At 41.7% G+C, this 13117-nt stretch overlaps 1 protein-coding gene across 1 annotated transcript in view; it reads right to left on the bottom strand.

The window, feature by feature from the left end:
- Positions 1-13117, bottom strand: part of F5 (coagulation factor V) — a 76224-nt gene that overhangs the window by 51577 nt on the left and 11530 nt on the right. Inside the window, exon 3 of the mRNA XM_006974763.4 lies at positions 11841-11963. Coding sequence (XP_006974825.3) covers positions 11841-11963 — 123 coding nt within the window. The remainder of the gene's footprint in view (positions 1-11840; positions 11964-13117) is intronic.

Genomic DNA, 13117 nt, shown 5'->3' with positions numbered 1-13117 from the left:
GAGTTTTCCATCATCCTCCAGTGTGCACAACACTAGGTGAGCTCTCTGCAAATTACCTGCTTTTCACAGCAACTTTCCTAATCAGAAAGAGACATATACTTACTTCTGTTCCCCACATCTACACAATGCTATGATGACCTGAAGAATAGTTGTTACTAGCAAAGATTAGTTAAGATAGACTAAGTAGCCGGGCGGTGGTGGCGCACGCCTTTAATCCCAGCACTCGGGAGGCAGAGGCAGGCGGATCTCAGTGAGTTCGAGGCCAGCCTGGGCTACCAAGTGAGCTCCAGGAAAGGTGCAAAGCTACGCAGAGAAACCCTGTCTTGAAAAACCAAAAAAAAAAAGATTGACTAAGTTAGTTCTCGGGGTATTGGAACAACTGTTTATATGTAATCAGAGACTCAAATCACATTTCATCAGTAAACCATCTCCTAATACGAGAATCAGGATGCTTTCCTCAGAGTCCTTCAGGAGTCATGCTACCTTACTATCAACATGGGATGTGTGCACTCTTTACATATTGTTTTGTTTGGCACTGAAAATATCATGTCTTCTTTCCCACTGCAATCATCCCCAGACCTTTTTTTTTTTGTTTTTTGTTTCACAGTTGCTCCTTGGCAATGGGCTTAGTCTCACTCTTCTCCATATCCCAGTCTCAGCCTCTAGCTCCTGTATGCCGTCTACTCCTTGGGCATATGAAAGCAGTCTGTCCCAGAAGTGAAGATACCTCACTTCACTGTGCAAAGACCCATCGGCAACCTACACATACTGGGTGTTCCCTCCAGCAGCAGGGGGCAATGTAGAAACGAGTCTTCCGCTTTTGAAGAAGAACCTATATTAAAGGGAGTTGGGAGGGTTGAGACACGGTAGAGATGGAGCAAGTGAGAGCAGGAAGGGGAGAGGTCAGGGTTCTAGGCAATCAGGGGACGCTGGCTTCCTCTTTGCCAGCAGCGGTCCCCATTCAACTAAGCCAAGTGGTTCACGACTGTCAGCTGATGCCAAGATTCTCTTTGGGATGCAGTTACCTTTGGTAAAAGGCGAGACCATCGGAGCACAGGGAATCTAGCCTGAAGTGTTTTATGTGGTGGGCCAAGGGCCAGTGGGAACTGTTCTTCCTGAATGGATTGCACTTTTGAAAAGAGGAATGCTTGGTTTCGGCCTTGCTCTCCCCTTCTTTCTCTCCCCATCCCCATCCTCCCCAGCCTCCCTCCTGCCATTTCCTTTGATTGATATATAACAGAGTTCACCCAATTTAAATATGAAACTTGGTGAGCTTTAACCAATGTGTACTGTCTGATAGCCAGTCACAGTGAACATAGAGAATGGTTCTTTTGTTCCAAGTATCCTTACACTACCTGTAATCCATGCTCTCTCCTACCCAGGCCAAGAAGCTGTTTGCTTGCTTTCTTTCACTAAAACTCTGTTTTTATATCATGTCATATAAATGAGATGATATTTTGTTTGTCTGTTTGTGTTTGATATGTATCTTATTAGGGTTTCTACTGCTGTTAGAAAACACACCGTAAGCAACTCGAGAAGGAAAGCGGTTCGCTGCAGCTTGTACCTCTCAGGTCACACTCCATTGCTGAGGGAAGTCAGGACAGGAACCTGGACGCAGGGTCTTAGGCAGAAACCATGGAGGGGTGCTGTTTACTGTCTGGCTCTCCATGGTTTGCTCTGCCTGCTTTCTTATAGCACCCAGGACCTCCTGCCAAGGGATGGCACCTCCCACAGTGGGCTGGGCCTTTCACATCAATCATCGACTAAGACAATACCTCACTGGCTGTTTTTATAGATCCCAGAGTTCATAGCTTACTAAGATTGATCACTTTCTTCCCCCAGTCCTGTGCATAGAATCTTCTAGTACTATGAAAGCTAGCCAGTAGAGCAGGAGCTTCCGGGTTAGTTCCAGCTTGATTTCCTCATGTCCTAGAACTCAAGTATATCCCGCCACACCATTTTAAGGGTGCCCCTCACTGTCACAGGATTTGCACTGATCACAGAGTGAGAAGTCTGCTACCATTTCTTCACTTTGCCCTCCATGTGTACGGTGTCTGTTTTTCTGACTATTTTCAATAGTTTTTCTTTATCATTGGTCTTTGGCCATTTGGCCATGAGATGCTCTGTTGTGATTTTCTTCCTGTTCCTACTTCTTGGCTTTGTCAATTCCTTTTTTTATTTTAATTAAAAAAAATCACATTATAATTTGAAAACATTCTTTCCTCTCCCTTACTTCCCACTAGATTCTCCCCACTCCCTACCCATTCAGCTTTGTTATTTCTCTCTCTCTCTCTCTCTCTCTCTCTCTCTCTCTCTCTCTCTCTCTCTCTCTCTCTGAAAAACAACCAGGAAGAAAGAAAAATACAAAAAACAAAAATCAAAACAGAAAAACTGACTAATAAAAAGAAAAGTCAATAAGACAAAAATATCAAAACAAAAGAGCATGCACACACACACACACACACACACACACACACACACACCAATACAACAACAACAACAAAACTCATCCCAAAACATAGAGTCCATTTAGTGTTGGCCCACTACTCCTGGAATGGGGCCTGTCCTGGAGTATGGTTGATATACCCAGTGTCACTCTATTGAAGAAATTAATTTTCCCTTCCCCAGCAGGTACCAGTTGTGAATAGCTTCTTAGTGAAGGGTGGGACCTCACTTCTCCTTCTCAGTGCTGGAATTTTGCCTGCTTTGAACCTGTGTGGGTCTTATGCATGTTGTCACAGACTCTGAGTTCATATGCACATCAGTTTTGTGTCTGGAAGACACTGTTTCCTGGGAGTCATCCACCACCTCTGACTCTAAAATTTTTCCACCTCTCCCTTCACATAAATCCCTGGGCCTTGAGGGAAGGAGCTTGAAAAAGACATCCTATTTAAGACAGGGTACCCCAAAGTCTCTGGTTCTCTGTACACTGTCCAGTTGTGGGTCTCTGTGTTGATTCTCATCTACTGCAAGAAGCTTCTCTGATGATGGCTGAGCAATGCATTGAACTATGGGTACAGTGGTATTTTATTAGGAGTCATTTTATCACTCTGTTCCTTTAGCAGGACAATAGTAGTGGATTTTCCCTAAGGGTCCATGATTCATCTAGTCTCAGGTTCTTGCCCACTTGTAATCAAGAAGTGATTGGTAACTACCATGACAGTTGTGCCCCTCTTGTACCTGTATATCTTGTGGGTAGAGCAGGTCTCTGTTTAGGTTGCAGGGTTTGTAGTTGAATGAAACTGATAATTATTTCTCCTCTGGTAGTGTGCAAAGAACCTTCCAGAATCATGAATGCTAGTCATTAGGGGTGAACGCTAATCTAGTTGGGGGACTGGCTCAGCTTCTCTGTGCTCAGTAACATAAGTACTTGTATCTTCAGCAGCAGGGCCTTACCATCAGGCTATGTACAGTAACCAACAGCCTGTGGTACTGGGGGCAGGTAGGTTCTTATCAGGCCTTTCTTCATCTGCAGATCTGTAGTCTACACCACATCGGAAAAGTTTTAAGCGATTCTTTCCTTCAAGCTCTTTTTCTGCCCCTACCACTTCCGGGACCCAACTAAACATGTTATACCACTTGACAGTGTGCCACAGTTCACCCGGGCTCTGCTCACCACGTGACAGTGTGCCACAGTTCACCTGTGCTCTGCTCACCACATGACAGTGTGCCACAGTTCACCCATGCTCTGCTAATCTTCAGTCTTATCTTTTACAATTTTAAACAGTTTTTTAATACATGAATATTCTCTAACAGTTTCTTCACACCATCTAATGTGTTAATGATATCATTTGGTACCCTTTCTCATTTCAGCTATGATGTTTAAGTACAGAAGTTACATTTGGGTATTTTCTAATCTCTCCTGATCATGCTCCTATTTATCTCTACTTTATGGAACACAATGGAGAGACTCAGAAACAGTTCCCTAAATTGTTATATTGCAGCAGAGCTTGCCTTCCTATGTAGTTGTACCTTGCCTCAAACCATCTTCAGAAAATCTACCCACTCAAAATGTGGCAAGAGTTTTCATGGCATCAGCATGCATCTGTATTCTCCAGGTAGGAGTGGGAAGCAGGGCACCTAGTATGGTCAACAGTGGCGGGGAGTTCAGGTGCAGCAGTGTGTGTATCGATGGACTGCATAGGGTCTAAGCACAGAAACCATGCAAAGGAAGAATTGAGAAGTTATGTCTAGATTCACATATTTCACCAAATGTTTAACATTGTCCATAATGCCACATTTGATAGATGTATCCCAGCTTCTCTCTGGCCTCTTCTGTGATTCTTGTCATTTGCTCTGTATTGATCACTCACGCCTCCTGCCTGTTCCCCAGACATGCCCAGTGCTATGGTACTCAGAGGCTCTGCATATACAGTTCTTCCTGTTTAGAGCATTCTTGCTCCATTTTATCCTTTAGATAAAAGCATGCTCATCTTTCTGAAGCCAACACAAACACCGGTTACTTCTCCCTTCATCTCTGATTCTGTGATATATATTTGCTTTTATAGTACTCATCACTATTTAAAAATTAAATATTTGTGGTATATTCTTTCCTACTGGGTTATAATTATTAGCTTTCTACACATTTTGATTGCTGGAGTGTGGGCTCCTTGACAGAAGGGGTTAGGCGTGCATGTTCAGTATCTCTGGTGTCTTCTCCAGCCTATAGGAACCACAGAATATATGTTCAATGCACGTTTGCTGTAATGTGACAATTTAAGGTCCTGTGGGCTATAACCAATGTCACTAACTCAGAGCTTATAGACGTAATCTGTTGGGATTGCATGATACAAAAGAAAATTAAAAGCCACCATTAAAAACTGTATTATTTTAGAAAACTGAATATATTATTTTGGACCATACATCATTGATTGCTTTAAAAAAAAAACCACAATGCAAATCTCAGAGATCTGGTGGCATAGCCAAATTCTGGCATAAAGTCTGTCTGATCCAGAGGGTTGGCTGTGGTTTGTTTTTTAGTTTCTGCTCACTAATGTTCATTACAATCATTTTTCATCTAACTAGCCACCTGGTTGTCATAGACACTTGAGACTTTTTTTTTTTTTTTTGGTTTTTCGAGACAGGGTGGAACTTTGCGCTTTTCCTGGATCTTTCTCTGTAGACCAGGCTGGCCTCAAACTCACAAAGATCCGCCTGCCTCTGCCTCCCAAGTGCTGGGGTTAAAGGTGTGCGCCACCACCGCCCGGCGAGACTATGACTCTTGTTCTAGGGTAAAGATCAACCACGGAGTGTTTTACACCTATCCCACCACAAGAGGTTTAACACTAGCTAATAACTAATATTTGCTATGAGATAAACTCCCACTTCAATGATCAACAGGACTTGAATGTTAACAATGATCAGGAGCTGAGGAAAGACAAAAGCTTCAGGAACTCCCCGTGAGTTATAACATTAACTCTAAATAAAGAGTCTATGAGGAAGATTCTCAGAGGACAAACAGGAAGCTTTATCTCGGAAATCTCTGAAGCACAAACAGGACTGATAAGGAGGCCACCTGCCCAGGTCAGACTTTGTGCAGCAACTGGTAGGCATGTGGTTCCTTGAGCTGCCCTATGCGAGGCATGCATGCTGGCCCTAACTCAGTGATCTTCCTCCACAGTCTCCTGGGAAAAAACATGGTGTTTCTCAGCTTGATGCTCCCACTGTTCTAGCTGCTAAGACCCCACAGGGGGTTCCTAGAGTGGGAAGTAACGTCTTCCTGCTGCCTTTTCATGCTCTCCAAAAGACAGAATGTGGCCTCCTTTGCAGGGTAAGAGGTTGTCAGATAAAATGCCTGCTTAGCATTTAGATGTCTGATTTGACACAGCTCACTCCTTCTCTGACTCTATGCTACATATGGTGGTGATGTTCTTTTTAAAGTATTTGGTTGTGTTCACATATGTATATGTAATATGTAGGTGTATGTATATGGTTGTACAGGTGCAACATATACCCATGTGCACGTAGAGGCTGATGTTGACACTAGGTATCTTCCTCGGTGGTTTCCACCTTATATACATTGAGGCAGGGTCTCTTACTTGAAACCAGAATTCACTGACTCAGTAGTCTGCTTAGTCCTCTGTCTCTACATCCTAACCCCTGGGATGACAGGAGGTCTGCCATGCCCACATCCCCTGCTGGGGATCCAAATCTCACTTACGCAATAAACATTTCATACACGGAGCCATCTCCTATCACAATTTATGATTAGGTATTTGTTAGATTATGTGAATCATGATATCTTTTCCAGCTAAGTTGAGGAGGAAGGCATCTGAACTTTGACATCAAAGTCAAAATTTTGTGTTGTACCCCTGATAATTTCGGAAGGGCTCTTAATAACCTTTAAAGCCCTTTACCTTAAATTAAGATGAAATAATTCATCTTTTAGAGTTACTGTTTTTGATGGGTGGTGAAGACTAGAACACACCCCCCTACCCCCCTACCCACACACAAACACACACACACTTTCTAATGTCTTTGTGTTTTTGACACAGGGTCTCCAGGGTCTTGCTCCATATCCCAAGCTGTCATGCCAACCACAATCCCTCCGGCTCAGTTTCTCGAGTGCCGACATCACAGATCCAACCCTATGTTCAGATGAGACATATCTTAGTGCTCTTGTGTCCTAGCGCATCTGAGAAAACTGAGATTGGGTGGATTTAGGTTGCCATAACAGAGGGCCCTAGACTGGGGAGCATCTAAGCACAGCCATTCCTCATGGTAGAGGCTAGACGTGGATTTCAACATGGTGGTGCCCTCACAAGGCCCCTCCCTGGTACCGACTGCTCTCTTCATTACATTCACATCTGGTATACAGAGGGTGAAATAGCTCCACTTATGGTTCCATTTATAAGGGTACAAAACCCACCATGAGGGTTGTAACTCCATGATGTAAGTCCCTATCAAAGGCCCCACCCTTGATACGGTCTCATTGAGGATCAGGTTTCCAACACATGAAATTGGGAAAACACAAACATTGAATCTATATCAGTAATGTATTTTAAGGTGAGGAAAAATTATTATTTTTTTTAATTTAATTTAATTTAATTTAATTTTACAATACTATTCAGTTCTACATAATAGCTACAGATTCCCTTGTTCTCTCCCTTCCTGCCCCCCTCCCCTTCCCCCCAGCCCACCCCCCATTCCCACCTCCTCTAGATCAAGGTCTCCCCCAGGACTGGGATTGACCCGATAGACTCAGTCTAGGCAGGTCCAGTCCTCTCCTCCCAGAAAGCCAAGCGTCTCTGCATAAATTCCAGGTTTCAAACAGCTAACTCATGCAATGAGCCCAGGACCTGGTACCACTGCCTAGATGCCTCCCAAACAGATCAAGCCAATCGAATGTCTCGCCTGGAAGATCCAACTACAGTCCTCCGCTCTACCAACTGAGCTATTGAAGGACCCACGGAAAAATTATAATAAGACAATGCAACTGCTTATAATTGCCCACAAAATTAATATGTTTCTGAGCAAAGGGAAGCTAACACAGTGTCCTTCTCTCTAGTAAACTATCAGTCCTTCAGTTTAGCCCAGCAATGATTACCATGACTCCCACCACCACCTCAAGCACCCCTGGTGCTGTGCCCAGTGCAGATGCAAAGGAGAGAGGGTAAGTATGTGATGGTGCTGCAGTTGTGATGGCTTTGACCTCTGTTTACCTCCCATAGTTACTCAATGCAGAGGCCACAATCAGAACATGCTGCTTGTCTTGAAGAAGAACCTGTATAAGAATTGCCTTCTAGGTGTGTGACTGATTTTCCTTGTGTCATCAAATTTATTTGTGAAAATTTAATTATGTTTGGTGGGTTTTAAAATCTGTACAAAACAGGATGCTAAGACATGCACGTAGGTACTGAAACAAGGTTGCTATGGCAACACAAATAGATGTCCACAAGGAGAACTTTATTTCTCATTTTAATGTAAAATAGCATTTTGTATAATGGAATGGTAATTTTAATTAAGTTTAAAAGGTGAATTTTGGATACGTGGAAATAAATAGTGAACAGTAGATTTGCACATGGGAAGTAGCTTGTATGTATACACAGGATTACTACTAGGGTAATTGGAGAATACTTTTATTAGTTCTTTTATTATTTTCATAGCAGATTATTTTAATTTTAGAATAAAACAGGAATGTTATATTTCTCATTTTATAGCCTATATAATCTAAAACAAAATAGATACAGCTATTTAGAGGAAGTGTTTATGAAACGTGGTTTATTTGTTTTGTTTTGGTAAATCTGATTTTGACTTTGTAATCATAATAAAGTCAAACTCTAAATTGAAAAAAAGAGAAAGGGACAGGATGGACTGTGAGAGGGCAGAGAAAACCTTGTTCGTCCTGAGGTAGAGTAACCCCCTTACACAAGAGTTCTCATTCATTTTGTATTTACTCGGTTCTGTTCATTTTCTGCTCAGTCCACACTCATCTTTATAACATGTTTACTTCTGCCATGAGGTACTAATTATTTTCAAAGAGGCCCCCACTATGTTTTAAAATGTGAAATGGTGCATGCAAGCTTTGGGACAGTGAAGTTCTGTAAAGAGACTCTGGTTACCCTTTAGGGCATTTATTCATTAAATCTCCCTTGTTATTTATTTTTTGTGAACTCTTTCTTCCCCATTTATTAAACACAGTGAATGTCTCTGTGCATACAAAGATCCAGGATATTCCTTTAGAAGCTGTAATTTAGACAATGGGCACATTAATGCTGGTATTACAGAATGAACTTGATTCTACTGCATAGACATCAAAGGGTTTTTAAAATGAAAAATGCAGATTTTTTTTGTGATTTATGAGAATTTTTTATTCATCATTACAACTTGTTTCATATTTGGTAAAAATAAATAAATAAACTTGTGTCAAGAATTGGAATGTTATGGAAAATCCTTGAAGACTAAGTTTTCTTTTTTTTCTTTCCTTTTCTTTTCTTTTTTTTCTTTTTTCTTTTTTTAGTTTTTTGAGACAGGGTTTCTCTGTGTAGCTTTGGCGCCTTTCCTGGAACTCACTCTGTAGCCCAGGCTGGCCTCGAACTCACAGAGATCCACCTGCCTCTGCCTCCCAAGTGCTGGGATTAAAGGCGTGCGCCACCGCCGCCTGGCTTGAAAACTAAGTTTTCATACACAGAATTTTGCAACACTTCGATGATGCAAAATACAATCTCTTAGATTTTTTAGATTTAGGGCTCTAGCTTACTAGAAGATGGTCAAATATAATGGAATTATAACATTAAATACAATTTAAAGCATTTTATAAACCACTAAAAACAATTTTGTGGTATAGTACAATGCAACTCCACAGGTAAATACAAGAATATAAACCAAATAAAAGAATACTATCAAGGGTCTGAGAATGAAGCTCAGTGGTATAGTGCTTGCCCAGCATGTGTGAGATTCTGGGTCTGATCCCCAGCGCGCGCGCGCGCGCACACACACACACACATACACACACACACTGGGAGGGGGGAGGAAGGGAGAGAGAGAGAGAGAGAGAGAGAGAGAGAGAGAGAGAGAGAGAGAGAGAGAGAGAGAGAGAGAGAAGAAGAAGAAGAAGAAGAAGAAGAAGAAGAAGAAGAAGAAGAAGAAGAAGAAGAAGAAGAAGAAGAAGAAGAAGGAGGGAGGGAGGGAGAGAGGGGGAAGAGAGATAGAGAAGAAAAGAAAGAATAATAGCAATATTAAGACTTACCATGAAACAGACTTTTTTTAAAATAATCACTCAAATATACCTTACCAATAGTGCAATGCATGCTACTTTCAGACTTTTGGAAATTAAATTAAATCTTATTTCAATTTAAATTATTTTAGTGATAGGAAATTTGAGTTTTTACAGTGGTGTGTGTGTGTGCATGGGTGGAAGCCAGAGGACCTCTGACAACCTGATCACTCTTGCCCTTCATCCCTTGAGACAGAGTTTCTTAGTGAATATGGAGCTCAGCTGGTGACCAGTAAGCCCTAGAGAGATCCTGTGTCCGTTTTCTGTCCTCCAGCACTGAAGGTTATAGATGCATCTGGCCATGCCTTGCTTTTTCTGGGAGTTCTGGAAATTTGAACTCAGGTGCCCATGTTTGCTCAGCTGCTGAGCTGTCTTCCAAGACCTGATTCAAAGCTTAAAAAATTCAATGCCATTAGAAAGGAATTGTAAGCATTTCCACAAACTAGCTTGTGTATTCTGTCCAACAGGGGAACCCATCTGCAACCTACCTACCATTATGGCTTCTAAACACTATGCTTATTGTCTCTGTCTCAAACTGTCCATCTATTGAATGTTTACTTCTGAGATGAAGAATTTGGACTCTCACATTGCTGGTTCACCATGTAGCTGGTGTATCCCCACCAAAACAGGTCCAACCATAGAGGTAGACAATAAGTGAGGGCGAGTGCTAGATACAGATGGGGAGATACCACATTTTAATACAGAAGGGCATGATACAATGGACTGGAGGCTTGTCTCCACATGAAGGAAACTATGTACTAAGTCTACATCTTGTTTCCTAGGGAAGTTTTTGTTTCCTCCTTATCTGCATTTATTGTTTTTGAATTTATGGGAATATAGGCACTCATACACAATGCTAAGAAGCTACAAATACATGTGCTGGGGGCATGTTCACTAATTTTGTTTCACAAACGCTTGCTGACTGAGTAATAGAGGGTCAAATAAACATTCAAGGAAGATGGGTGATGTTGCAAGGTCCATTCCCTCTGCAAACAACTGAGCTGAGGGGCAGAGTCCACAACTCTTACCTTCTCCCACGTTGTAAGTGGCACTTGAAAGGGACAGTTTGATCATGCTGCTGTTCCCTCCCCATGCTTTGCATTGCTATACGTTGGTTTAGAAACCTCATAAGTAGACTAACCACTGTATGAATTTAGGTGACGCAGAGGAGACTCCTGTGCACAATGTCTCATCCAGGAACTTGCCAATTGTTCCAATTTTTTCTCTGTTGCTGTGATAAAATACTGACCAAAAGCAATTTGGGAAGGAAAGGGTTTACCTGGATTACAGATTACAGTCCATTGTGGAGGGAGCCAAGACAGGAACTCAGGGCAGTAACTGAAGCAGAGATCACTGAAGAACTCTACTCATGGGTTTGCATCCCTGGCTTGCTCAGCCACCTTTTTTTTTTTTTTTTTTTTTTTTTTTATACAGCCTAGGCTCACTGCCCAGGGGTAGCACCATCCACAGTGGGCTTGAGCTTCACATATCAATGAACAGTTAAGAAAATGCTCTACAGACAAGCCCACAAGCAAATCTTAAGGAGGCAATTCCTCAATTACAATGTATTCTTTCCAAGGAAGCATATATATTATTGTCTGCAAAGGTGAAAGTATTTAGTAGCTGGCTTTTTTCAAAAAAATGTTTGCTCACCCTTAATTACCATGGGCCTTGTTTGTGCCTATTAGAACTCATAGGAGCAGGGGAAGGAAGCATGGTAGCCATGGAGTTTAAGTAGAATGTATTTGCCCTCCACTTGTCTGTGTGATGATAATTCTTGCTTGCACTTACTGTAGAAACATGGACTTATCTCTGCCTAAAACCATCCTAGAATGTATTGTCATTCCCATTTTAAGATGAACAGATGGAATTCAGAGAGATCAGATGATTTTTCCCTCTCACCTTACTAGGAGGTAAGGAGGTATTCTGGTACTTAGGAGACTTTAAACCATTAGTTTTCATCTCTGAAATGGAGAGCAGGATCAATTTTTATAATGACAATTTTCAGGAAAGAAATTTTTCTAAGAGTGCATGGTTAACAGTATTAGTTTTTAAAAAATATTTAGCAATAATATTAAAGAGATCTACCCTTTTTCTTGTCAGAGGAATAATAAATTCGTCTTACCTTCTGAAAATTTACTGTATTTAATTCCTTGAGGATGGATGCTTACGGGCTTGTCTGCTTTGTTTTTGAAGTGAACTTTCATGATGTCTCCAACTTCAGCATATAAAGTAGGTCCAAGAAGTCCTATGGGAGGAGAAATTTGAAATTGTTTACATTCAGGATCATCAAAGACACAGATGCTAAGCAGGAGGGACACATGGAAAGGTCCCAAGGTGATTGCCACCATCCTTCTGGTCCTGAAGTTGGCCTGCTCCTTTTGAACTTGACTTAATCCATCTCCTGACCTTTGTGTCTTTGTCACCCCATCAACCCCACCATGGTTTATTCAATGACAATGAACCACAAATCCTTGGCCTTAACCCAAAGCAACTCCAAAGACTTGAGAGACAGTTTGCTCCAGACCCTACCCATTCTCATGTGATGTCTTTTCTTACACGTTTTAGTCTCCACCCTCCCATGAATCTGAGTGCAACTAATGAGTAAATCACACCATTCTTTGGTACTCATGCAAGTTCAACAATCCCAAAATTCCTAAGACCTTATTGAAAATGACCTTACTGTATTTAAGGAAAGTCCTGGAATCAGTCCTCACACCAATTTTACAATATCAAGGAGAAAATGAGAAGTGAGCAGGTGTAGGGGTTGGGAGGATCCATGGGCTATCATAGATTTCTTCTACATGGAATAGCAAGCCATTTAAACATTGTATAGTATAGACATGGTTTGACATGTTTTAAAAATTTATATTCATCAGAACAAAGAACATGGCAGCTGCTATGTATGAAAAAGAGAGCTGTAGTGTGAGGAATAGATAGTGGTATATTGAGCTAGTGTGTGTAGCAGTGCAGTGGTGATTTTCTGGACGCATCTGGGAGTTAAGCTAACAAGCTTTTCCAACAGATGGGATGGAGCATGTATGAGGAGTCAGGAAAGATCCCAGGGCTTCTTAATCTGAGCCACAGGCTAAGTAATGCTGTGAGTTACCATGACAGGGAAGAATCAGGAAACAGCCTAGGAACACAGACATCAAGACCAAGGCTTTACTTGCTATTACCAGGCACAGTGCAGAGTCTTGAACCACACAGATGAGTAAAATGCAGTCCTTGACCCACCCCCAGGGGATCACAAAGTAGTTTGAATGTAGACATACTCTAGATGGACAGGATATTATGGGAGCCAAGAGGCTGCAGGGCCAGCTCCATCTGGTTCCTTAGCAGGGAGCTTATATATGAGTCAGAGTTCTGGAGACTCATATGCTAGAATTTCCCAAAGCTTAG

This window comes from Peromyscus maniculatus, chromosome 11, assembly GCF_049852395.1.
Source record: "Peromyscus maniculatus bairdii isolate BWxNUB_F1_BW_parent chromosome 11, HU_Pman_BW_mat_3.1, whole genome shotgun sequence".
Lineage (NCBI taxonomy): Eukaryota > Metazoa > Chordata > Mammalia > Rodentia > Cricetidae > Peromyscus > Peromyscus maniculatus.
The sequence above is the reverse complement of the archived record's forward strand: the minus strand, read 5'-3'. Positions and strand labels throughout refer to the sequence as shown.